Source organism: Stenella coeruleoalba (assembly GCF_951394435.1).
Source record: "Stenella coeruleoalba genome assembly, chromosome: 5".
Classification (NCBI taxonomy): domain Eukaryota; kingdom Metazoa; phylum Chordata; class Mammalia; order Artiodactyla; family Delphinidae; genus Stenella; species Stenella coeruleoalba.
Genome location: NC_137150.1, coordinates 77,266,875 through 77,294,502, shown reverse-complemented (window position 1 = coordinate 77,294,502; position 27,628 = coordinate 77,266,875). Strand labels below are relative to the sequence as shown.

Below are 27,628 nucleotides of genomic sequence, written 5' to 3'. Positions count from 1 at the left end.
AACAAGAATCAGCTGGAAAATTGTAACAATTAATTGTAAAGACTGAGTGTAGGTTAGTGTGATACAGTGAAGCCCCTGGCTTGCATCGTTTTTCTGTGAGAACATCATCAGGAGCTCACAAGGAAAACTGGAGAAAATCCTGAGGAAATTTTCTTCACAGGGATGGGTAGATGAGATTAGAAACTGCTGCAGAAACTCTGCCCAAACCCATCTATCCTGTCTCCTTTATGGAACAAAAGGCTTAATCTGCAGGGATAATGAAAACAAAAACTATATCCTTAGGGCACTTGTAGAAGCCCATTGCCACTGGGGGACAAAAGCAGGAAAGCCATGTTCATCCCTGGGAAAAAGTCAGGAATAGGTTCTAGCCCAGCGCTTGATTTGGAGGAGGGACAGGAACATTTAGTGAAGGCCCACAGGAAGCAGGTTCACAATGTCTGACTAAAACTGAAACAATTAGAAAATCAGAGAACTCTGCCTTCCCCATGCCCCTCCTCCATAACCACTCTGATAAGCATCAAGTAAGATAAGAATGGAATACAGCTAGGAGAGCTGCAAAAGACAGATTCTTTCTGGGGAGCAGTTCAAAGGGAAGACTCAAAGCAGAAAGAGATGAAGCCAGGTGTAGAGCAGACATCTGGAGAAAAATCCTAGTAAATAGCCCACACAAGTTATCATTAGAGAAATTTGAAGCCTATGGTACACTGAGGTTAACCATACCAACAACAAACTTCAAACCCAACTCAACTCCAGACAAACTTAACACAAATCCCCACATTGCTAAGGACCTAGCAGAAGGAAGGCATGTTTATCTCTAAGCACAAAACATATTTACCTCAGCATCTATTATTTTATATAACACATATGATTTTGAACAAAAATTTATGAGGCTGTCTTACTTGACTCAAGCTGTCATAACAAAATTCCATAGACTGGGTGGCTTAAGCAGAAATTTATCTCTCACAGTTCTGGAGGTTGGAAGTCCAAGATCAGGGTGCCAGCATGGTTGGACTCTGATGATGAAAACAAGCAGGACCCTTCCCAGGGACATGCTCCACCCCTGTGTTCCCCATCTCTTCTTCATAAAATTGCTTTAGCTTCCTAGGCCTTCCCTGAGTTCCAAAGAGCAAATTTAATCAGAGAAGTGAAAAAGGTGAAAAAACAAAGAAACACAATCAAGCAAAACAAAATAATAATAGTTTAGCCATAAAACAAAGTCAAGAAAGTCAAGTCTTTAGTTCCTCCTCAAGAGCTGTAGATAACATCCTGAGCCACATCCTTAAGTTGTTTTGCAGATACTAAAAACCCCACCAGGTGGAAAAAAGTTAACTGCATGGGGACCACCAGCAAGTAAACCCCAGACTGTTTGGAACCAGAATGTTGATGATCGAGATCCCCGAAACACCACTCTATTACCTCATCATCAACCAACCAAAAAACTGTGCATAGATTGTGCACACCCTCTCTCACACTGTGTTTAAAAACCCTTCCCTGAAAGTCATTGGAGAGTTCAGGTATTCTAAACATGAGCTGCCTATTCTCCTTGTTTGGCACCCTACAATAAATGCTATACTTTCCTGCACCACAACCCAGTGTCAATGGACTGGCTTTGCTGTGCATTGGGCGAGCAGACCCAAGTTTGGTTTGGTACCAGTGAGAGCTCTCTTCCTGACTTTCAGATGGCTGCCTTCTCTCTGTGTCCTCGTATGGTAAGAGAGAGAAAGAGAGTGAGCATGCAAGCTCTCTGGTGTCTCTTTGTATATGGGCACTAATCCCATCAGGAGGGTCCCACATCTAATCACCTCCCAAAGACTTCATCTCCAAATACTATCACATTGGATGTTAGGGCCTCAACATACAAATCTGTATAGCAGAGGCATACAAAAAGGCAAGAAAAATAAAAATCTGAAGAGACAAAGCAATCATCAGAACCAAACACAAATATGATACAGATGTTGGCACTATCTTATAGGAGATTTAAAGTAATTATAATTAATATGTTAAAGGATCTAATGGAAAAGGTATTTTGAAGATAATTTTAGCAGAGAAATGTAAACTATAAGAAAGAATCAATTTAAAAATGCAGTAACAGAGAAGAAAAATGCCTTAAACAGGCCCATCAACAGACCACATAGCAAAAGAAAGAATCATGGAACTTGAAAGTAGGTCAATAAAAATTATATAAACGGATAAGACGAAAAATAGGATGGGGGAATAAAAAACAGAACAGAGCAACCAAGAGCTGAAGGAAAATACCAAATGGTATAATATACATGTAATTGGAATCCCAGAGGACTAAAGAAAAAGAATATGAGACAGAACAAATATCTGGAGAAATAATGGCCAAAATTTTTCTAAAATTAATGCCATACCTCAAACCACAGACCTAAGAAGCTCAGAGAACACCATGAAGGATAAATATCAAAATCAAACCAAACCAAAAAACAAAAAAAACACACAAAAAACCAAAACCCACTAATATTTGTATTTGCTAGACTACCCTAACAAAATGCCACAGACTGGTTGACTTAAGCAACAGAAATTTATTTCTCACAGTTCTGAAGTGTGCAAGTTCAAGATCAAGTTATGGCAGGACTGATTTCCTCTGAGGCATCTCCTTGTGGCTTGCAGATGGCCATCCTCTTTCTGTCTCTTCACGTGGTCATCCCTTTGTCCATGACTATCATCCATGGTGTCTCTTTTTGGGTCCAAACTTTCCCTTCTTATAAGGATATCAGTCAGATTGGATTAGGAACCATCTTAATAGCCATTTTAAACTTAATCACCCCCTTAAAGACCATATCTTCAAATACAGTCACATCCATGGTAATTGGGGTTAGGACTTCAACATATAAATTTGAGGGGGGGACACAATTCAGTCCACACCAATATTCAAAGTGCTGAAAACCAAAAGCAAAGAGAAAATCTTAAAAATAGGAAAAAAAAAAAAAAAAGTACCTGCAGAAGAACAAGGATAAGAATTACAGCAGACTGTAATTCTTTTTCTCCCCCTGCAAGTAGGAAGAAACCATGCAAGTAAGAAGACAATGGAGTGACATATTTAAAGTGCTGAAAGTAAAAAAACCCCTGTCAACTCCAATTCTTTGCTCAGCAAAAATATTCTTCAGAAATGATGGAGAAATACTTTTTCAGATAAATGTTGATAAAATTCATTGCCAGTATGCATACTCCCCAAGAAATGTAAAAAAACACAAAAAGCAGAAAACAAGCAAACAGAAAAACCTTTAGGTGAAGGAATATGTATTGGTCAGAAATTAACAGGCATACCTCAGAGATACAACTGGTTTGTTTCCAAACCACCTTAACAAAGTGAGTCACACAAATTTTCTGGTTTCCCAGTGCATATAAAAGTTATGCTTCCACTATATTGTAGTCTATTAAGTGTGCAATAGCATTATATTTAAAAAAACAATGAACATACCTTAATTTAAAAATGCTTTATTGCTGAAAAATGCTAACCATTATCTGACAAGTCTGGATTGCTGCAAACCTTCATTTTATAAAATATGCAGTATCTGCAAAGTGTAATAAACCAAAGCACAATAAAATGAGGGATGGCTGTATATACAAAAAATTTAATGAAATAATAGAATAAACAAAATGGAATACATGAAAGAAAATAAAATCTTTTTTTCTTAGAATTAAATGTGCTAAAAAATAACTGATCATATAAAGCAAAAAATGACAATGGAGTGTGTTTAAAACATGAGTAAAAGTAAAATAGATGATAAAAATAGCACAATTTTAAAATTTACTGATAAATTCTTAAAAGACCTAGTTAGAAAAGAACTTCTTTTCTTTCTTAACTTAGACATTTATTGTTATAAACTTCCCTCTTAGAAATGCATTTGCTTCATACCATAAGTTTTGGTAATTTGTGTTTTCATTTTTGTCTGTTCAAAGTTTCTTTTTGACTCCTTTGTTTTATTTCTTCTTTGACCCATTGGTCACTACCGATTTTAGTAATTTTAGTCTTTTTTCTTAATCCACCTAGCTGAAGGTTTCTCAATTTTTTTGATCTTTTAAAAAGTACCAAATTTGATTTTATTGATTTCTCTATTTTTTTCTATTTCATTTATTTCTGTTGTATTCTTTATTATTTCCTTCCTTCTGCTATTTTTGGGATTAGTTTGTTCTTTTTCTAGTTTCTTAAGATGTAAAGTTTCTAGTTCACTACATTGTTGATTTGAGATCCTTGTTTTTTTTTTGTTTTTTTTTTTAACATCTTTATTGGGGTATAATTGCTTTACAATGGTGTGTTAGTCTCCGCTTTACAACAAAGATCCTTGTTTTTTGACATCAGTGTTTATAGCTATAAATATCAATCTTAGTCCTAGTTTTCACTGTGTCCCATAAGTTTTCGTGTTTTGTTTTTGTTTTCATTCATCTCTAAGTATTTTCTAATATCCCTTGTGATTTCCCCTTTGATCCTGCAGTTGCTTAAAAATATGTTGTTTAATTTCCACAAATTTGTGAATTTTCCAGTTTGGGTTCTGTTATTGATTTCTAACTTCATCCCATTGTGGTCTGAGAAGATATTTTGCATGACATCTTTAAAATCTATTGAAAGTTAATTTGAGGCCTAACATATAGTCTACCCTGGAAAATATCTTAAGTGTACTTGAGAAGATGTATGCTGTTGTTGTTGGGTAAAGTGTTCTATGTATGTCTGTTGGATCTAGTCAGTCTACTGTGTCCTCTGTTTCCTTACTTATCTTCTATTTGGTTGTTCTATCCATTATGGAGAGTGGTCTAATGAAGTCTCCAACTATCAATACTTCCTGAAAAGGAGAGACTTACTTTTGTCATTTTGCCATTTGTTTTCTACCTTCCTTATAGACTTTTTTGTCCCTCTTTTCCTACATTATCATCTTCCTTTGTGTTTAGTTGAATTTTTTGCAGTGAAATGTTTAAATTTCTTTCTTATATTCTTTTACACATATTCTATATCTATTTTCTTTGTGGTTACCATGGAGATTACAATTAAACATACTAAAGCTGTAGCATTCTAATCTGAATTATACTTGCTTAACTTTAATAATAAACAAAAACTCTGCTCCTTTACAACTCTGTCACCACCTCTTTCAGTTGCTGATATTACAAAATTACATCTTTATTCATTGTGTGCTCCAAAACATAAACTAATAAGTCTTTTAAATGCATTAATCTCTTAAATTATGTAGAAAACAAAATGTAGAGTTACAAATCAAAGTTACAATAATACTCGCTTTTAGAATTGCCAGTGTATTAACCTTTACTGAGATCTTTATTTCTTCATACAACTTTGAGTTACTCTCTAGTTTGCTTTCATTTCACCCTACAGGACTTTCTCTGCATTTCTTGCAGAGGAAATCTAGTAGTAAACAACTCTCTCAGCTTCTGTTTACCTGGGAATGACTTAATTTCTCCCTTACATTTGAAGGACAGGTTTTCCATATATAGGGTTGTTGATTGACAGGTTTTTCTTTTTTTTTTTTTTTTAGTACTTAGAATATATTGGCCCATGGCCTCCAAAGTTTCTGATAAGAAATGTGGTGCTAATCTTATTGAGAATCCCTTGTATATTACAAGTCCTTCTCAACCAATGCTCTGAAGATTCTTTGTATTTAGCTTTCCAGAAACTTCATCATAATATGTCTCAGCGTAGGTCTCTTTGAGTTCGTCTTACTTGCAGTTTGTTGAGCTGCCTGGATGTTTATATTCATGTCTTTCATCAAATTTGTGAAGTGTTCTGCCCCTTTCTCCTTCTTTTCTCCTTCTGGGACTCTCACAATGAATATGTTGATTGATTTCATGGTGTCCCATGGGTACCTTAGGCTCTGATAATTTTTCTTCATCTTTTTTCCTGTTTCTCAGTCTTGACAATTTCTTTTGTCTTATCTTCACGTTCACTGATTCTTCCTTCTGCCTACTGAAATTTTCCTTTGACTCCTTCCAGTGAATTTTAAAATTTCAGTTATTGTACTTTTTAGCTCTACAATTTTTTTGGTTTCTTTTCAGGTTTCCTATCTCTTTTATTGATACTTCCATATTGTTCATACATCATTTCATTGACTTTCTCCACATCTTCCTCTAGTTCTTTGAGCATCTTTAAGATAGTTGTTTTAAAGTAGATGTGCCATCAAGTCTTTATCAAGATCAGTTTCTGTTGATTTATTTTTTCCTTTTAATGGAAAATTCTAAGAGGAAGTTTATATTTTCCTTTATATACATTGTGATATGATTTTTTTGTTGAAAGCTGGACATTTGAATCTACTGTGGTAACTCTGGACATCAGATTAGCCACCTTTCCCACTGTTTGCTTTTTGTTATTCTTTTTGTTTTTTTAAATCGTTGTAGGCTGTCTCTGTGCCAAGGATCACACTGAGGTATAAACTTAAGGTCCTTTCAGGTCTTTGTTGAGTCTTTGTCTTTCCCACTTTCTAATTTTCCCCATATATGCAGTTGCTTTTGAATTTCCTAGTCTTTAATGTCTGGCTCCAAAGAGTGGAAAAAGAGAAAAAGGAAGGAAGAGGAAGGGCACCAGTCCTTTCAATCCACTGTAAGTCACTTCAGCTGGCGGCTGGGGAGGTGCAACAAAAACGGCTTCTCATCTCTTTGCCTGCACTTCTGTACCTGAAGCAGCAATCAGGGATCAGGACATATATCCCAGATATTTGGAGTACAGGGTCTTGTTTTGCCCACCTTGATACATGCAAGCTGTGTGCAAGATGCTCCAGGAACTTGTACACAATTGCCTGCAGTGGAACTGGGAGTGGCAGATGCGTAGCTGCTCCCCTGTGCCACGAGCTGAAATTGATTGAAATTAACCACAATTTACAGTCCAAGCCTTCCCTTGGAAATTGAAAGCCTTCAATAGACTACAGAGTTCCAAAATAGTTACATCAGACAGATTCTGCCAGTGCAATTGTCTAGGCAGTTAGAGAGATTCCTGGTGCTTCTTGCTCTGCCATCTTCCCAGAATCCTATCACCTGTTATTTTCAAACTTCATTAAAAATAATATAGGTAATCTATTTCTAATAATTTTTCTTAACATTCTGATCTTCTAAACTAATTTACAACAATTTTTTTTAGTGTTATCTCTGTATATTTTACTGGCTTTTAAGCTTACCAAAGTTTTATTTCTTTCTTTAATCATAGCTTTTCCATTCTTAGGCTTTCAATTTTAATTCATTTCTAATTATTTGGGAACACACATATTTAAGTAATTTATTTTGGAAGGTTATCTTAGTGGTGGTATTTTTGTTGTTGTTGTTTTTGTCTGCTTGGTAATATATTTCTACTGACTTCACACTTAACTGGCATCTTATCTGGGCAGAGAATGCTACCTCAAAACACTATGGATATTGTTCTGTAGTTTTCTGACATTTAGGGTTGATTAAGATGCCAAGCTGGTTTAACTTTCTCTGCAGTCATCCTACTTTAATTTTTTTTCTCTTTTTTTTAGTTTTCTTTGTCTTTGGAATTTAAAGTGCTCATAATGATTTCTCTGGATGAAAATCCATTTTCTTAAAAACATTTTTTTGACCATCTGAAATCTTCGAGTTCCTTAATTGTGCCTTTTTTAGTTCATACGTGGAAATTTCTTTTCTTCTGGTAATAGATTCCACTTGATGAATTTTATGTTTCTCTCTCAAGTACATCTTTTAATTTTAGGGTTCTGCTTTTTTTTTTCAGGTCTCTATTTCAGGAATCCTCTCTTTGACCAATCTAACTTTTGGCTATAGTAGAAATGACATAATAAAAGTGGTAGTTTTTGTTTGACCTCCTTGGTTGTGCAGCTCTCATAGGAGGTCACTCCCTTGCCCTTGAAGTTCAGTGAAATCCTCCGTCATCCTGGTGGTGGAAATCACAGGGGGAGGCTACCCACTTCCAATACACATTCATAATAAATCACACTTTTTATTGTCTTACCAAAATCTACAGAACATTCTTTTATTCTATCTTACAGATGCAGAGTGTTGTGGGTTTCTTTTTTTCTCTTTTTATTATCTTATTTTCTAGGCTTTTTGAGGGAGTTTCAAGAGGGGGGATTTTTAGTCAGCTTCATCTTAATGCCATGTCTGGAACTCAAGCCACTGAATTATTATTTTTTAAATATATTTAGACCTAGGTCAACAAATTCAAATGCAAGAAAAGGGTTAAATTTCTTCCACAAGTGTTGGCAAAATCTGTAGAAAAAAAGAGGAACAGCCTTTAATAAAGAAAGTTACAAAGTATACAGTCATTGAGGAGGAAAGCTTTCAGGGGTGTAGGAGGGGTTGCTCCTCCTCCCACTGCCAACTAGCACAGACAGACAGACAACAAACGAGGTCATGCCCAGACAGTTACCCCAACAGCAGAAACCAGTGAAGATGGGTCTCGGATGGTGAGTGATCATTCTTATTCTTGAAAGGCAGTTATGAGTTAAGTGACCTCAGTGTCAGGCTGAGATCGAGGATGGTACTGTTTTCTGTCCTTCCTGCCCAAGAATGCTAATTATGTATTAAGGATGTATTTATGCAGCAGGAATATCTGGGAGAAAGAGCAATCTATGCTATGGAAGATTAGCTAGAGTCTTGAAGCCATTCGCACCTTCTTGCTCCATCACTCTAAGATGATCCCATACCTCCAAGGCAGGAGAGCTTTTAAAAAATGTCTACCGAAGATATTTGACTACTAATTAAAGATGAGAATTATGGAAATGTCAAAATGTTTATTGGTTGTTGGGGGTTTTTTAAGTGATTTAATTTTGATTTTTGAAAATTTTTTTCAGATATTTAAATGTTACAGTTACTGATTTCAAGAATCAGGAAATTTTAAAATGTCTGTACAAGTATAACAAATGACAGGGAGTAAATTCAATGGACACCAAGGTCAGTTTGGCCTGGGGGTGGGGAATGAGATAGAGAAAGTAGAAGGAGAGAGGCTGAGGAAAAGGAAGAGGAATAAGAGGTGTAAAAAGCAAATGCAGAACCCAGATCATGAGTCACAAAGAGGCCACGGGAGATTCTGAGCAGGGTGAGGTAGCAGAAGGAGGTAGAGTAATTCAGTTAGCTACAAGGTATTGAATATGCATGATATGCTGTGTAGTTTACTAGTGTGATTTCACTGAATTTTAATCTTCACAGTGACTCTCAGGCAGATGATATCATCATTGTGTTTTATGGATGAGATAACTGTGGCTTAAAGCAGCTAAATAATTAACTCAAGGTCACGCTGGTCATAAGGAGTAAAAATGTTTCTTTCCACTTTGTCCTGCACCACAAGGTTTCTCCATGTCCCGGCAGGCCCCCATGGCAGTGACTTACTGGAAGAAGTCACATCCACCCTTCTCTTGGATGGTGGCAGCTGGGGTCACTGGTTATTTCTTATTGTTCTTTGAAAATCTACGTAACCCTCGTCTATCCAGTGCTTACTGGTTTGGTAGACAGCTTTGCTGCTTTTATTTCAGAAGATTAGAATTTAATTTCCAAGTAAAGACTCCTTTTCCCTCCAGTGAAATTTTGAAATGTTACCCACGTATGAAGTGAGCAATTTCAGAATATATAATTTTGTGGAACCACAGAAGTGGTACCTTATGCTAACACTGCCTGCAGATGTCTATAGAACCACAGGCCACTGTCTATACTGTTCTTGTTAAGATTCTCTTTGTTTCACAGTGCCTGAAAATTGACCATGAACAGGAAATTTTAAAATATAAATGGCCAATACTATTTAGTCTTATCTGAAATAAAAGAAATGCAAATTAAAAGTGAAATGTCATTTTTCTTTTATCAACTTGGCAAATATTTTGTTTGAAAAGCAAGCAAGCAAGAATCCTATGTGTTTCTAAGGAGGGAGGAACATTTATATCCTTATTACCTGTTGATGATAATATAATCTTTCTAGACAATAATCTAGTGATACATACCAAAAGCAAAATGTATACGCCTTTTAACCAAGTAGTTCAACTTTTAGGAATTTATTGTAAGGGTGCAAGCATATTTTTCTTGCCATTGTTTCTCATAGGGAAAATCTTAGAAACAACTTAAATATCTAAACATAAGTAGTTGGTTAATTATGGAACATCCATGATGAAATACCATGCAATCATTAAAAACTCTATTGTAGAACAATTCTTAATGTATTTTGTATAAGACAAAAAACAGAATGTACACTGCTACTACTTTTATACATGATACCTCTATACATACAATGTTAGAAATACAGATGATTTTTATTTTCTACTTTGTGCTTTTGAACTTGGATCACATCTGCAGGCAGAAAAATAAAACTAGATATTTAAGAAAAAGTAACCAATAGCTGGCTTCTCTCAGAAAAGCAGTCAGCTACCTAGTGGTATGTGATCACTCATAATTTGTGGAGTTCCACTGTTAGGGCTTTGGCCCTTTATGTTTAACTTTTTTGTCTCTTAACTCCTTCTCAAAATATACTCACTCTACCCATAAATCACTAGATCCTGATAAGCCTATTTTCATAGAATATTCTATGTGGAAGAGACCAGAGTGCTCATTTCCTTATTTTACAAATGGATCTCATGGCTCTGGAGTGAGCTGCACGGTGAAAGGAAGAACAGTGCAGGGGTTAAGTGGCCACAGTTAGGAACCAAAGTGCTAGTGTTTCTGTCCCGGATTCTTTCACTTTCTAGCTGTGTGACCTTGGACAAATTGCTTAACAATTGAAATCCTTAGTGTTTTACTGTATAATTGGGATAATTGTGATAATTGTGAGATTTTAATGAGATAATCCATGTAAGGTACTTAGAACCTTGCCTCGATAAGTACTCAGTGATTATTATTATTGTTGTTGTTTATTACTATTACTGTTAGGATTAAGAAATAGAAGGGAGGTCATTTGTCCAAGATGATACAGCTACTTGATGTCAATGCTAGGATTAGAATCAGGAAAGTTTTTTCCCAGCAGAAGTGTTCAATCCCCTCTGAGCCTTTCAGGACAACCCTAGGCTGGGCTCCCAGGGGAGCTGACAGTGAAACAGGCAGAGCCCAAGGACAAGACCAGCCACTTCCAGGAAATGAGTCTGATCACAGTGGGAAGCTAAATGCTGGAAAGGAGGATGAGGGTAGGGAAGCCAAGAGCCAAGTTAGATGCAAGGATGAAGCCAGGAGCAGAGAACTAGTACAGGAGAGAAAAGATGGCTCAGAGACCCTCCTGAGGGTTTTTAGACCACCAGCTGTGGGCTTCATGGGAAGTCAACATAATTTAAACACCCAAGGTCTGGGTAATTAAGTAGACAAATGGGGTGCATGGGGGAATTGCAGGTATAGCTGTGAGAAGATGCCTGGCAAGTAGTACTCATAGAGGATGAGGTGGACACTGGGAGGGGTTAGAACAAGGACACTCTCTCCCCCCTGCCCCAAGCCCAGGCATCCATTGTGATTATCCTAAAGTCACAGCCTACATTTGAAGAACCATAAACAAGCAAAAATACGATAAAATTTGCTTTAAAAATGCCTCGGGCAGCAGAGTGCAGAACTGAGTTAACAAGGAACTCATTTAGGAAACTATTAGGCTAATAGGACTATAGGAAACTAATTCAAGGAGAGGCGTTAAGGACATAGAACCAGGGCAGTTATGGTAGGGTGAGAGAGGAGAGGATGCATTTAGGAGATATTTACATACCAGAATTGATAGGATTTGGTTTTTGACAGATATGGAGCTTGGAAGGAGAGATTTAAGTGTACAGTGGCATCCTCACAAAATGGAGGATATAGCAAGTGGATTGGGTTTGGGCTAGGGGAAAGAGGACAGAAGTTGAATTCATTTTTTAACATGCTGAATTTGAGATCTCTTGGAGCAGCTAGATGGTGATGTCCAAGTAGACAAGTGGATATACAGGTGTGAAGCTCAAAAAAGAGGTATGGGCTGCAGAAAACATTAAGAGGCTTCAGCACAAGTATAGGTGATAGTTGAAATTCTCGTTGTGGGTGAGATCACTAGGGAGAGGGGATGGTGAATTGAGAAGAAGCCAAGGATGGAAGCTGGAAAATTTTGACATTTAAGGAGGTAGATGAGGATAAAGAGTCCATAGTAGACACCAAGGAGGGACTAGAGAGAATGGGAACAGAGCAGGAGAAAAGTGATGTCATAGGAACCAGGGGAGGGGAGAGATGCAAGAAAGAGAAGGACAGCTGTACACCTGAAACTAACATAATATTATAAATCAACTGTACTTCAGTTTAAAAAAAGAGGAGGACATGTTCATGGAAAGACAAAGCATATTTACCAAATTTCTACACTGAGCACATGAGATACAGAAAAAGTGACTCTAGGGACTAAGGGTTAAGGGTTGGTTGTGTCCCCTCAAAATTTATATGTTTTAAGACTGTTGGTACAGAGTCTTAAATTGCTTTCCAGAAAGGTTATAGCCATTCACAATCCCACAATCAGTAGTATATGAAAATACCATTCTTCTTAATGGTATCTCAGGATGTGACTATATTTAGAGATAGGGTCTTTACGGAGATAATCAAGCTAAAATGAAGTCATTAGGATGGGCCCTAATCCAAGATGACTGATATGCTTAAAAGTAAGAGGAAATTTGGACACAGAATCATGCATAGAGGGAAGACCATGTGAAGAGACTTGGAAAAGATGGCCATCTACAAGCCAAGAAGAGAGGCCTAGAAGAGATCCTTCCCTTAAAACCCTCAGAAGGAGGGTTGTTTCAACCACAAAGTTTGTGGTACTTTGTTATCACAGCCCTAACAAACTAATACACTTGGTGGGTGTACATAATCCTTTGGTGAGGGTGCAAATAGCCAGAGAAAGAAACTGTGAATAAATATCTCAGAGAGGTTGGTGAGGAACCAATAAAGGATTAGGTCACCTAAGCTAAAAGGAGAAAAATATTTCAAAAAGTAGAGGGTAGTCACGGTGTCAAATTCTGCAGAAAGGTGAAGTAGGAAAATGACTGAAATGTCAGTCCAGAGGTCCGTGGTGACCTTTGTGGAGCACACGCCCAGCTGAGTAGAGGGGGTAGATCTTAGAGAGCTGAGAACAGAGACAGCAGATAGATCACTCCCACAAAACATTAGGTGATGAAAGGGGACCTCTTCACTGAACCAAACTCACTTCTGCTGTCCATAAAGAGCCACACGGAGACACCCTAGAGTCAATCGGCCAGACCTGGAGTCTCCTCTACTTTCTGCAGCTGTCATTTCACATGTTGGATTTGTGGTACTGACATAGATTCCATTCTCTTTTGTTAAGCCATAAGAAATGTGTTTTTCAAAGCTTCTCAGAGATGAACCCTATGATGAATCTGATGTTGTAAGGGGGATGTTGTAAGACTGTGGTGAACCTAATGATGTAAAGGAAAAAACAAGCCTGAGTGGAATTTGGGGGATTATTATAACTTAGGTCAATAAGCAGGAAAAAACATAGTAGAATTGGAATAGGGAAGTATTAAAGCATTGTCTTAGAAAGCTTGGAAGTCAAAGTGAGTTTAAAATTTGCCTTCTGTAGCCTCAGGATATTATTGGCCAAGCAATGCAAATGTCACACTTCTATATTATTGGGGATCAAATTAATCAGGTTTGACTCTACTAAAAGATCTAATAAAAATTTTTTAAATGAACATTTAGCAAAATAAATGAATTAGTCAATAGCAGCCAGGAAATAACCATGGGGTAAAACCTGAAATAAATAAGTACCCAAAAGATAAACCTAGATCATCACCTCCATCTTACAACTATTTTCAACCGAGTAAACAATAAATCTTTATCAAGAACCTGATAGTTTTAAGGCAGTATGGAGGATACAGAAGAAAAAGCAGACATACAATTTTTATAATCTAATTGGGAATGGAAAACAACAATTATGAAGTGACAAAAGCAATCCAATGCCGTTAATAATTAAGTGATTTAAAAATATACAAATAACAAAAAAATGTTCATTTTCAGTAGACATTGAAGAAACACCAATGAGGTGTTTTCACTTATCAGATTAAACAGTTAAACAAATAATCCAGTTACAAAATGGGCAAAAGACATAAAAACATTTCCCCAAAGAGGATATACAGATGATAAGTAAGCACATGAAAAGATGTTCGACATCATTATCCATTATGGGAATGAAAGTTAAAACCATAGTGAGCTATTATCGTACACTTATCAGAATGGCTAAAGTAAAAAATAATGGTAACACCAAATGCTGGCAGGTTGCAGAGAAACTGGATCACTCATACGTGGCTGCTAGGACTGTAAAATGGTGCAGCCACTCTGGAAAAGCGTTCGGCAGTTTCTTACAAAACTAAACATACATTTACCATATAACCCAGCAATTGCATTCTTGGGCATTTATCCCAGAGAAATGAAAACCTATGTTCACACAAAAAACAGTACATGAATACTCATACCAGCTTTATTCTTAATGGTCGAAAACTAAGGGGAAAAATGTCCTTCCTTGGGTGAATGATTAAACAAACTGTGCTACACATATACCATGAAATACTACTCAGCAATAAAAGGAAAGAACTACTGGTACACACAGAAACTTGAATGAATCTCCAGGGCTAAGTGAAAATGCCAATCCCAAAATGCTACTGTGTGATTCCATTTATATGACATTCTTAAGACAACAAAATCACGGAGATGAGAACAAGTTGGTGGTTGCCATAGTTAGGGGTGGTGGGGAAAGGAAGAGGTATGTGTGGCTACAAAGGGATAGCACCAGGGAGCCTTGTGGTGGTGGAACAGTTCTGTATCCTGATAATGGCAGTTGTTACATGAATCTACACGTGTGATAAAACTGCATAGAACTACACACACACACACACAGAGGAGTGCACATAAAACATAAAACTGGTGAAATCTGAATAAACTCTGTGGATTAAACCAATGTCAGTTTCCTGATTTTGACATTGTACTAGTGTTATACAAGACATTACCATTGGGGGAAATTGGTTGAAGGGTACATAGGGCCTCCCTGTACACATTTTTTCAGCTTCCTTTGAATCTTTAATTATTTCAAAATAAACAGTTTAAAATGTAATTTTAAAAGACAAAATTTTCATCTTCACTAAGTATTAAGGAAATGCCAGTGTAAACACCAATGAGATATATTCATTTATCAAATTAATAATTTATATTTCATTAGGGGATGGGGGTATTAATGCTCAGAGTATACAGGAAGAATGGTTCTTTCATATACTACTGATTGTGGGATTGTGAATGGCTATAACTTTTCTGGAAAGCAATTTAAGACGCTGTATCAAGAGACTTAAAAATTCAGATACAAGCACACTTGGCCACTGCCTATTTCTCTATGTTCTAAGTAATTTTTTCAGTTCATTCAGCACCTTTGTTCCAGGCACTATGCCACACATTTGAAATATACCAAAGACGAGCAAATATGATTTCTGTCCTGAAAGAGCTCAGCTTAGTGGTAAATATATCAAATGTGGTGATATTTTTATGAGTGAAGTGTGTGGGGTTCCCCAGGAGCACAAAGGTGTCTGTTTTCTGTTTGTCTGTAGGTAGTATTGTGTCTTAGATAAGTGCCAGCATTTTGAGTCCGTCGGGCTGGTGTCAAATAATAAGTAGTTAATAAGTAATTTTGTACTTATTAGTGATGTCACCTTGGGGAAGCTATCCAGCTCCCTGAACTTCAGTGCTTTCATCTGTAAAATGAGGCTACTGGTACTCACCAATGCTATGAGGGTTATAAGAATTTATAATGGATGTAGAGTCTTGTGAAAATGAAATATTTTAGGCTTCACATTCTTTTCTTTAAAATCTATTATTTCCTATCTTTTAAATGAAGTCTTAAATTTCTTTGGCTCTGCCTTTTCTGACTCAGTTCTAGCAAATGGATTTTTACCTGTAACTCAAAAGTTGCTATAATAGACCTCCTAATTATAGATAAGAGAAGGCCAGGCTCAATGCAAGTGAATAAGGTGAAAGCCAAACAAAAAAGCCACCTAAAATATATTTATATGAGGTAGGATGCCAAAAACATTAAAATGAAACCCTGTCCTGTGATTGGTAATCAAGTGAGTGTCTTCATGAAGTTGTCCTTGAAACCCCCTTTGTAGCCTTTTGGACCTCAAATATTTTAGTTCTGTTTATCTGCTTTTAATTTATAAAGACGTTTTTGCTCATTAGTCATCATGGGTAACATATTCAAATTTATACTTCTAATTCTAGAAGATACATAAACTATCATTTTTCTTTATCATAAAAATACACTTATTTATCTTGTTCTAATAATTTCACCTTTAGGGATCTATATAATTAGACAGTCAGGGATGTTAACAGATTTGTGCACAAAAATGTTTATTACACCATTATTTACTATAATGAAAAATAAGAATCAACCTAAATTTTTCATAGTAGGTGAATGGTTAAGTAAACTAAAAGTGAAGTTGATGATGACTTCTTGATGACAGAAAAAAACATAAGACTATGGAATTATAAAGAAAATAATGCAGAGAAACAAGATAGCAAGCAAATACGTCAAAATAGTCATAGTGATTACCTCTAGATTGGTGGGTTTTAGAAATAGGGATTTCATTGCTCTGCTAAGGAGGATGAAATCAAGGTAAAAAGTCATCTAGCAGCAGGGTACAGACTCTAAGTCAGAAGTGGCAAACATAGAACACCTTTGAGACCCTCAGATAACAGAAGTGAGTGATGGAACAAGACAGGTGAGAGCTGGGAGACAGAAGCTAAGGGGGTTGAAAGTGTGGACCCAGCAAGACACTTCCCTATGGAAACCAGATCCTAAGGCAGAGGCCACTTATCTTCTTCTCTTCTGACTGAGTTGGGAGTGTTCCCATGATCTTCCCCCGGGGGGTTGGAAGGAAGTGGATTGGGAGCGAGGGGAGAACTTGATTGAGAGCTCAGTGGAGAAGGTGGAAATTCAAGGAACATGGAGAATTTAGACAGTAGGGAGTAGAAAAGTTAATGTGCCCATTCAGTGGCTCACCCAAGACTTTATTTCCAAGAGAATTCCCTGGCTGGTTAAGTGTTCATGGTTGCCAGAAAATAAAAGTTAAAAAAAGGAAAACAGGCTCAAACCCAGGCTCTTTAATGCCTCCAGCTGAATTTTCACACATACAGGCAGCATGATCCCTTTAAACACTACTTAGTTATTGATATCAGGGGCTTATTCAGTTCTGGGGGGCCTTAGGAAAAACATCTGCTTAAAGGAACTTTGGGCAGGTTACTTAATTCTCTAAGCCTCAGTTTCTTCATCTGTTAGAAGGTTGAATAGTTTCAGTTTTTCAGAGGGTAAGGATTAAGTGAACTAATGGAGGAATATGAAATGCGTGGCTCCAAGAAGGAAGGAACAGTGATGGCTGTGATGAGCAGGGACAGGGCTAGGAACTTACATAGGTGTTGTCCCTGGATCCTTACGATGACCGTGTGAGCTTGGTATTATTTTCCCCATTGAAAAAAAATGAGGAAATTGAGGTTTAGAGAGGTTTAGTAAGTTACTCAACATCACAAAATTAGTAAGGGGCAGAGTAGAGACATATACTCAAAAAAGTGCCAAACCACACCAAAAAAGTACGCTGATGCCTGACATTCTAATGATAGTCACATAGTATTATCAGTTAGAAATTAAACAGATTCAATTCTATATACCACTAAAACCTTGAGGTTGCCAGCTGTGTGTCCCTGAGCAAGTGGCCTAACTTCTCTGCAACTTAGTTCCCGCACTTGTAAAACTTTGTATGTTTTTTGTGCAGATTAAATGAAGTAATAGATTTAAAGTACTTAGCAGAGCACCTAGCTTATAAGCAATCAGCTAACAGATATTAACTTTAATAACATTTACTGGACCTGTTCCTTTGCTAAGCACCAGGAACGCAAAGGGGAATGAAACATGTCCCTTGCCCTTGTGGAACTCGGGACAGGAGAGCCATGTGAGCAGTGAGATTGTAGCACAATGAGGAAATAGCTATAATGGAAGAATAAGTAATGTGATTTGGGAGCAAGGAAGGTATAGATATTGTGAAAAGAGGAGGGGAGGATGGCCAAAAAAAAGGTTTCAGCTGTGAACTGTGGAATGATCTGGATCTTAAAGGAAGGGGAGCATTTTGCCGACAGAGAAGGCAGGAAAGGCATTCCAGACAGAAGGAACAGTCTGTGCAAAGGCAAAGAAGGCAAAAAAGCCTTGAAAGGATTTGAGAGGGTCAGGGAATAGTGAACAGTTCAAGTGTGACTCGAGGGTAAGTTATATGAGTTGACTGATAAAAGCAGAAGAGAAAACTTGGATTCAGGCTGTCAAGGGCCTCATGTGTCTTGCTAAGTAAGTGTGACTTCTGCCTATGAGGAACAGGGAGTAAGTCTTTAAAGCAAGGAAGTTTCATAATCAGATTGTTTTTGATGAAAGATAATGGTAGGGTAAAGGATAGTGAGAGGGAACCAGCGTGGAGGCTGCCGCAATAGTCCGGACAAATGGTGACAAAGATCCTAACATTGACCGCCATTGACATTGGAAGTGGGTGGGGAGGAAGAGGAAGTGAGGGGGTCACTTAAACACGTGTGAAATCCAAGGTGTGAAAATGGCTTGGTCCCTTCTTACCACAGTCATCCCAAAGGACCAAAACAAAAACACAGAAAACCTCTTTTAAAAATAATCTCTTTTGTTTGTATGCAAATAGGCCGTGCATAGTGAAAATGCAACTCAAGTGTGATGACAGATACAATATTCTGTCTTCAATCCATGAAGCACAAAGATGGAACTGGTTTACAAATGCTGTCCTTCTTAAAAATTCCAACTCCTCACCTTAAAGCTGTAGCTAACCAGCGCAAGGCTTATTTGAAATTGTTTTCAGTCTTAAACCAGATATGTGGAAATCTATTTAAGGCACTTTTCAAAAGAAGCTTTACTGACATTGCTGCAGAGTAGGAAGAGCAACATCTTGTTTTACTGGAAAATTTCTTTCATATAGCAACACCTCTGCGGGTGGTGGACCTTTAGAATTTTCCAGATAAAGGTGTGTGAAGGGAACTGCAAAAATTACACTTCTATGGTTCTGCACCACCAACTTTAAAAATTGCAAATTCAAGTTGACAAATACATATTTTAAGGGTTCACAGAAGTCTTATGTGCATTGCTTTTGGTTACAAAGATGACACAGGGAAGTGAGCCTTTGGGTATGAAGTACCCCCTCCCTCAACCCTGCTGTGAAATGGAAGCTTTAAAAAATCCAGTGGTTTTTTTTTTTTTTTTTTAAACAAGCTTAGTCATATTAGTTGTGTCCTGTATGCCCCAGTCTATTTTATTTTACTTTGTAGTGCACATTTTATTTATACTCCTATATAAATATTTTGCATAAAAAGGTGCTTTCTCAGGTCTTTGTGCTTCCCTAAATTTGAAATATACTGCCATTTGTTAAAATGTGTTAGTTTTGTTATGTATTGTATTCCCTCCTCTGCACACACAGCAAAAAATACATGGACTTAACTCTTCTAGCATCTTTTACATTTAGAATATTACCTCATTTTATTTCTTCTAACCGAGGTTATAAAGGAAATGGCAAATGTCAAACGCTTTGTGAAAGAAATGACAGTTTCTCAGAATGCGTAAGTGCATACTCTTAAGCAAGGGGCCTCTTTAAATTCAGAGATCACAATCTTCTGAACTGAGGTTTAATGTTCCCAGGTAATGCTAAAGATTGAAAGGATGTAAGTTTGGAATCAGATATTCACTGTTAGATTGTGAAAAGTTCCATCACCAATGTTGGCAATTTATTGTATCAATTTTTAAACTTGCCACTGTATATATTTCCTTCCTCTTGGAAAGATTTTATGTGGTTATGTTACCTGTTAACTATCTTTCGAGTAAACTATCTTTTGAGTAAACTATCAGAGAAAGTCCTGGGATTGTAAAATTGTATTGTAAACCTTACTGAATAGCTAGAGCACAGAATTATTAAATTAGTTAAGGATCACTGAGTCTACGCCTCCCTCAAGTGAGCTCTCTCGATTGTTCCACCCATGACTAATGGTCATGCAGACACTGTGACCATTTAAAATATGAAATATCTCTCAGAGAGCCTATCCTTGAGATGGAGGGCCTGGGGAAATTTTTCTTAACTGTGGCCTGCATGATCTAGTTAGAATCTGCCTCATGCTTTTAAGATGGTATTTGATCATTAGGACATCATATGTAACTGAAGTTGTTTATGTTGAAAATCAGTTGGTGACAAGTACCTTGACATTATTAGATCGCGTAGGTCTCCTGCACTCACCTGCAGGATCTGGGAGGACAGGGACCCTCTGCTTTTGTTCACCTTGGATCCCAGGACCAGCTCAGGGCCTGTACTTAATCAAGGCTGGTTAAGCATTTGTTGGTGAATGAAGGCAAATTAAAAAGTAGAAATTCCAAATGGTGCAATTACATCTGTGGATTTTTAAGAATTATTGAAAAATGGGAAATGTTAACTGAGATACAAAGGTCAGTGGGAACACAGGTGAAGCATAAAATGTATGCATTTGGACGTCACTAGAGTCTATAGTTACTACCAGTTCCCATACATGCTCTGGCACCAGCCTTGGTGCTCTGCCCAGCCCTTCCAGGAGGTGTTTGTGCACTCAGCAGGCAGGCAAGGCAGGAGGGATGCTCTAGTTGTGATCTTGCTGGTATAATCCTGGTCTCTGTCCACTGAGTTGTGAATTCCTTGGTTCCCTTGAGCTGCTGTTCTTCTCTGGCTCAACCTTGTTTCTGACCTGTGGTCCAGTTCCCCGCTGGTCCCTAGGGCCTGTCCCCCAGTGAAGGGCCTTGTTCCATGGGGACAAACAAGGAAGTGTCTCCATTCACCACACTGTAGATATCACACTTCTCAGAAACTCCTGATTCTGGGTGTGTCGTAGCACACCCCCACCCCATTCTGCCCTGTTGGCTCCTCACATGCTGGGGTTGTCGCCCCCAGCTCCATCTTCCTCCCTTTCCTCACTCACCCAGACCACTAAAGTAAGAGCTCATCTAAAGGCCACCCTCATCTCCAGTACAACAGTACTTCTTTTTCTAAAATGCATGTACCCTGACGCTTACCCTTTCGACAGTTTTTTTCCTTAACCTACTTTTCAATACATGCTAATGTAATCTTCAATCCAAATAGACGTACTTTGCTGCTGAATATTAAGCCACCGTGTGATTTTTGAGAGAATGTTTTGTATTCACTTGATAGCATCTTGCAAAACAACTGTTGGTGCCTCTTGCCTTTCCGACTTCTTAGAGGACATCTAGGCAAAAGTGTATCACTGGGTCCTAGTTTCGGTGTTCAGAAGCTGATCAAATACAAGTTAAGAAACAATACACATGGCCTCTTTCTTAGCATGCATGAATGATAGGTGTGAATTTGCATCATGAGAAAGTGAATAGAAGGAGGGGCAGCTAGGGAGACCAAACAAGCCAGCCTAGGACGGGAGGGGAGCCCGTGCTAGAGGTTGTAAGGGTGAGGGTCTCTCCTACCTTGTCGACCCACTTGCAGGATATAAATACTGAGGCTGCAGAATTTGGGCTCAGAGAAAAAGACTCTGATGCTTAACTATATAAAATCTTTTTTAAGTGTAGTTCAAGATTGTATCTCCTCCTCAAAGAAAAAAGAAACATTTTATTTCTAAGAATGTTCCTCCAGAAACATGGAACTGAAAGCTATTTTTTTTTTTACATTGATCTGGCCCTTAGAAAACAACAGGGGCTTTTTCTTTAATTTACCTAAGTAATTGACATAAAAACCTATGGCTCTGCACCAGAAAGATGCAGAAAATGTCAAAATAGAGGGCAGAACCACAAAACTGGAGATTTTTCCCTGCAACATTTTATGCATGGCATCTGATAAATGTGCAACATGGAGAAGTGAACCTCTGGACTGTGAAATTCATGCTAATTTCTTACCCACTAGTCTAGAAGCCCTCTAAAATGTCACATCGTTCACTTGGTTGCTTTACCAGGAATCATTGCATGTGGTGAGTGTGCATGTGTGTGTTTAATTAATAGATTTTATTTTTAAAACAGTTTTAGATTTACAGAAAAATTAAGCAGATAATACAGAGAATTCCCGTATACCCCCTACGCTGTACAGTTTCCCCTAGTATTATCATCTTGCATTACTGTGGCATATTTGTCACAATTAATGAACCAATATTGATACATTATTATTAACTAAAGTCCATACTTTGTCTCCCTCTTTGTGTTCTATGGCTTTTGACAAATTTATAATAACCTGTATCTACCATTACAGTACCATACAGAGTAGTTTCCCTGCCCTAAAAATCCCCTGTGCTCCACCTCTTCATCCCTCCTCAAGTACCCCGGCAACCACTGATCTTCTTACTGTCTCCATGGTTTATGTCTTTTTTAAGGATGTCATCTAGTTGGAATCATACGGTATATATGCCTTTCAAACTGGCATCTTTCATCAAGCAATATGCATATAAAGTTCTGCCATGTCTTTTTGTGGCTTGATAGCTCATTTTTTAATCACTGAATAATATCCCATTGTGTGGACGTATCACAGTTTGTTTATCCATTCACTTATTAAAGGGCATCTTAGTTGCTTCTAGTTTTGGCAATTATGAGTAAAGCTGCTGTAAATATTCATGTGTAGGTTTTTGTGTGGACATAAGTTTTCAATTCATTTGGGTAAATACCTAGGAGCATGACTGCGGGGTCATATGGTAGGCTTATGTTAAGTTTTATAAGAAACTGTCAGATTGTGTTCCAAAGCGCCTATATAATTTTGCATTCCTACCAGCAATGAATGAGAGTTCCTTTTGCCCCACATTCTTATCAGCACTTGGTACCGTCAGTTTTGTGAATTGTAACCATTCTAACAGTTATGTAGTTAGTAGCTCGTTGTTGTTTTAATCAGCAATTCCCTAATGATATATGAAACTGAGCATCTTTTCATATGTTTTATTTGCCATCAGTATATCTTTGGTGACTTTGTATAATCGGATCTTTTGCCATTTTTAAATTGAGCTGTTTGTTTTCTTATCTTTGAGATTTAAGAGTTCTTTGTACATTTTAGATACCAGTCCTTTATCAGATTTGTGTTTTACAAATATTTCTCCCAGTCTGTGGCTTGTCTTTTCATTCTCTTAGTGGTTAGTGTGTTTATGCTTTAAGGAGGAAGGTTCTAAAAATACAATTTTACAACAGCAGTAAAAGGCAAATGTCATAGCAAATGTTCTATGCTCTTTCTCAGGTGGTGTCAGGGAATCCTGTTTGTGGACCCAGCAGAGTTTCATTAAAAGTAGAGTCAGGGGCTTCCCTGGTGGCGCAGTGGTTGGGGGTCCGCCTGCCGATGCAGGGGACGCGGGCTCGTGCCCCGGTCCGGGGGGATCCCACGTGCCGCGGAGCGGCTGGGCCCGTGGGCCATGGCCGCTGAGCCTGCGCGTCCGGAGCCTGTGCTCCACAACGGGAGAGGCCACAACAGTGAGAGGCCCGCGTACCGCAAAAAAAAAAAAAAAAAAAGTAGAGTCAGATGCTGGGGTGGCTGACCAACCTGCATGATTAGAGGTTGTGCGACAAGGCTGGGAATAAGAACAGGACCCAGCCCTAGGCTGCATCACTTCTAAATAAAGAAAAATTCAGAAACTGTGTTTACAGTCCAATCCCGGGCCCCCTGCATGGATTATACCATGTGTAGGCTATGCATTTCTGTCCATGAATCCAAGTGTGTAAGAGATGATCACTTTTCCTATTTCTTAATCCCAACTCTGAGCCCCCATTCTGCCAGTCGGACAGGAGACTCCATCTTGATCATACAGGGGTGCCCTTCCCCTCTTGGGGCCCAGTCAGAATTCAGGAAGTTTGCCTGGTGCCTAAGAAGTGGTGGAAGTCCTAGTCTGTATTGGTTGCCATTGGCAGCCTTACTTTCTAGCCCACAGTGGTCTGTGAAGTCTGGCAGCTCTTTGCCCCACGCCACGGTGGGGAATGAGGTCACGTACTGAGGCTGGGTCCCCTGAGCCAAGGGCGCTGGCTCTCTAGGCATGAGCCACTGCCCCTGAGGTTGTTGTCTCTTTGGGAGCAGTGAGAGCGGTGCTTGATTCCCTCTACACGTGGTCCCCATGCCCCTCTGCCCTCTCTCCCTTCTGCATCTCAAAGGCACTCTCCCTGTTGTCTCACCCTCTAGGGCACCTGTATTGTCTTTTCCAGGGGCTTTCACAAAAGTCCAGAAGTGTCTTTGACTTTAGATCTCTTCTGCTTTCTTCTCTGCAAAAATCTCTGTGTCAAGGAAGCTCAGAAGACAAACACTAATTAACATTTCAATAAATCATTTCTCTACAATTATTTGTGGAAACTATTTTATCCAGTATCAGAACCACCACCTGGAATACTTTTAGAGTGCCTCTTGACCACTGGCCACAGGAAGCCATTTATATAAAGCAACAAATACGAATGGAATTGGAAAATTCAGCTAAGTGTTTGGCTGTTTCCAAATACCACAGGTTTCTAGCTTTGCCTCCCAGAGTGGACCCTAACGATGTGGTCCCAGAGGAACATCTCTTGAGCAAAGCTGAGCAAGGACATAGGGAAGGGATCTGTTTCCTCCACTCAGCCACCATCTATAAGCCGCTCCCCTCCTGCTGCTTTCCTGGTAGCCTTGGCCTCCTCAGACCTTACAGCACCTGGGAGTGAGGCAGTGGAGGAAGCAGCCCCACACAGAAGGCAGGTTTCTGAGGTTACCAGCAACTTCCTCCTCACTAAACACAAGGAACTGATCTTCATTTTGTTTGACCTCTTAGCATTTGAAACTGTTGACCGTCATCACTGTTGAACCCTCTCTGTCCTTGGCCCTGATGACCCTTGGTAAGGCCTCCTTATCAGATTTTCGAATGGCACAGGCTTGGAGGGATGGCTAATTTACAATGGATGACATATGTGGGATTCAGAGTAATTTCGATTGGCTGAACGCTGGCCCCAAATACTGATACACAAACAAGATGGGGCCAGAGGGTGGTGATCTGACTCGACATGTGAAAAAAATCATGGTCAGCCAACCTCCCAATGCAACTATTTACAGGCTAATTTGATCTCTGACTCATTAACAAAAGTGATCTTGTCACTGCACCTTTCATTCTGTGAGCAAAGAGACAGTTGACAAACTCAGGGAGATGGATGCCAGTACGAGAGCCACCAAGTTGATTAGGGTTCTAGAGACCAAATCACATGAGGGACAGTTGAGGATGCTGACCATATTTAGTTGAGAGAAGAGACTATGAAGGAAATGTGTAATATCTGCTTTTGACTATTTGGAGGATTTTATATCTAGATAGATATAGATACAGATATAGACACACACATACATACATTCTGGTAGTTCTAGAAAACATGTCAAGGACAACTAGATGGTACTTATGGGGGTGAGGAGTAAGGAGTGGGAGGTTTGGGATTATTATAAAGAAGACCTTTGTCTTTTTTTAAATTAATTTTATTGGAGGATAGTTGATTTACAATGTTTTGTTAGTTTCAGGTGTACAGCACAGCGATTCAGTTATACATATACGTATATCCATTCTTTTTCAGATTCTTTTCCCATATAGGTTATTACAGAATATTGAGTAGAGTTTCCTGTGCTACACATTAGGTCCTTCTTGGTTAGCTATTTTATATATAGTAGTGTGTGTATGTTAATCCCAAGTTCCCAATTTATTCCTCCCCCCCATGTTTCCCCTTTGGTAACCATAAGTTTGTTTTTGTTGTCTGTGAGTCTGTTTCTGTTTTGTAAATAAGTTCATTTATATCGTTTTTAAAAATTAGATTCCACATATGAGCAATATGGTATGGTATTTGTCTTTCTCTGAAAAAGACCTTTGTCTTATAACTGTCTTATCAGGTAGTGAGTTTTCTAATATTAGTGAAAAGGCAAAGACTGGACATCCATCTATCAGAGATGATATCGAGGGGGGTCGTTACTTGAGTGAGAGACTGAATGACTTCTGAGGTCCCTTAAACAACCCTGCAACTCAAATTAAGTCATAGAGTAGGAGAATTCCATGACACTGTATCATCTTTTATTTCTGCTGCCTGTCTCATCTCCCTGCACTTCTATGTTACAGCTTTGGAGGAGGCTGCTCTAAGCAAGAACTAAAATAAATGTATGAAAGAAGGGATATGGAAAAAAGAAAACAAAAACCAAAACCCTTTTTTAAAAAAGGGCCTACTACATGCCAGAATCTGTGCTAGGTACCATGTATATATATGTATATATGTCATCCTATTTGACCCTCACAACAAGCTTATAAGATACTTAGTATTACTTCTGTGAGGAAACTAAGGCTCAGAGAAGTTAAGTAACTTCCCCAAGAGCACACAGTTATTAACTATTGGAGCTGGGGTTTGAACACAGGTCTCTGTCATCCCAAAGTCCAGTGTGGCGTGTTATTTTTACTCATCCTTTACTTATGGCAAATGATACTGCTTTTTAAAATTTTTAGTATTGACATAAGGATCCCTTTTAAAATAAATTTACTTAAAGTAAGTTAAGAAAAAAATATTGTACAAAGAATAGTACAGATTTTACATGGGTATGAAGTGGTACGAGTACCTAGAATGACTGAAGTTTGGGAAATACTATTCCAAATATTTTGATAGCAGGACTTTCCAATTTAGTCAACCTTATATTTTGATGGCTGAGTACAAGGAAGAGAAGAAAAGTTGAAGAGTAAGTTGAATGTGAATTAGTTCCCTGTGCTCTGATAGGTGGGGTAATTTCATGTGTTACAATAAGGAAACCAAATGGACCCTTTCAAATTAAAAACTATATGACTGTAAAATCCAGAGGAAAACCCCAGGTGGGGCCTATTCGAGTAAAGGATGACGTTTCCAAGGTATGCACACAGAGTGGCTGAGGGGAAGTAGTGGGAAAGAATGATCATCACCTTTCCAGTGATAGAAGGAAGATTTTTGTGGAAAGGTCAAAGTGAGAATTGGAAAGTCCGAAAAGAAGGTAGGAAAGTAGTAACGAAGACTAAACAGTGCAGAGCATGCTCTGTGTCGGGTGCTTTACATGCAAGACCTCATTTGTTTTTCACAACAACGCGGCAAGGAAGCTATTACTAGTCACAATTCATAGATGAGAAGATTGAGACTGGGAGGCGTTCAATAACTTGCCCAGGGTCCAGTGGCTCAAGCCAGGCTTTGCCCTTGGGCTGATCACCAGTTCCAAACCTGCACTACTTCCCCTGCACCACACGCCCTTGCTTGGGTGGACCTCCTCCACTCAGACAACATCAAGCAGTTTTCACTCTGTCACTCTTAATTTCTCCAGCCTTGCAGGGCACAGCTAGCCTCCAAGAGGTGGGGAGGCATGCTCAGAGGGGGGCTGCCTCTCTCCTGAGCTGCAGACTCAGAGGCACATAATTGCCCCCAAAATTGAGCAGAGGGCATTGTAGGGCCTGATCGGGTCAGAAAAAGAAGCTATGCGTTTGGGGCAGGATTATATATGTGAGGCCTATTTCTGCCTAAGCACTGGATTTGGAAAAATCCACTTGGAATTCACATACTTTCATACTTCTTCTTGTGACTTTTCCCCAGACTCAAGAGTACCATCGGCTTCCAGGAATAGCAAACCAAGGTAACAGAAACATTCTAGGCTACGACAATGAGGATTAGATTAGGGTAATCTGAAAATAGGGGCTG

The 27,628-nt window shown here is 38.5% G+C and overlaps 1 protein-coding gene across 3 annotated transcripts in view; it reads left to right on the top strand.

Moving 5' to 3' along the window:
- Nucleotides 1–8,144: 8,144 nt before the first annotated feature.
- CD86 (CD86 molecule) overlaps nt 8,145–27,628 on the top strand; it is a gene marked incomplete at its 5' end in the record, with an annotated part of 62,356 nt that continues 42,872 nt past the window's right edge. For 2 of the 3 annotated variants that reach the window (XM_079922022.1, XM_079922019.1), the window contains one exon: nt 8,371–8,390. In XM_079922022.1, the coding sequence (XP_079778148.1) occupies nt 8,388–8,390 (3 nt within the window). Of the gene's footprint in view, nt 8,391–27,628 lie in introns of all 3 variants that reach the window. The other variant, XM_079922020.1, reaches the window with a different exon arrangement.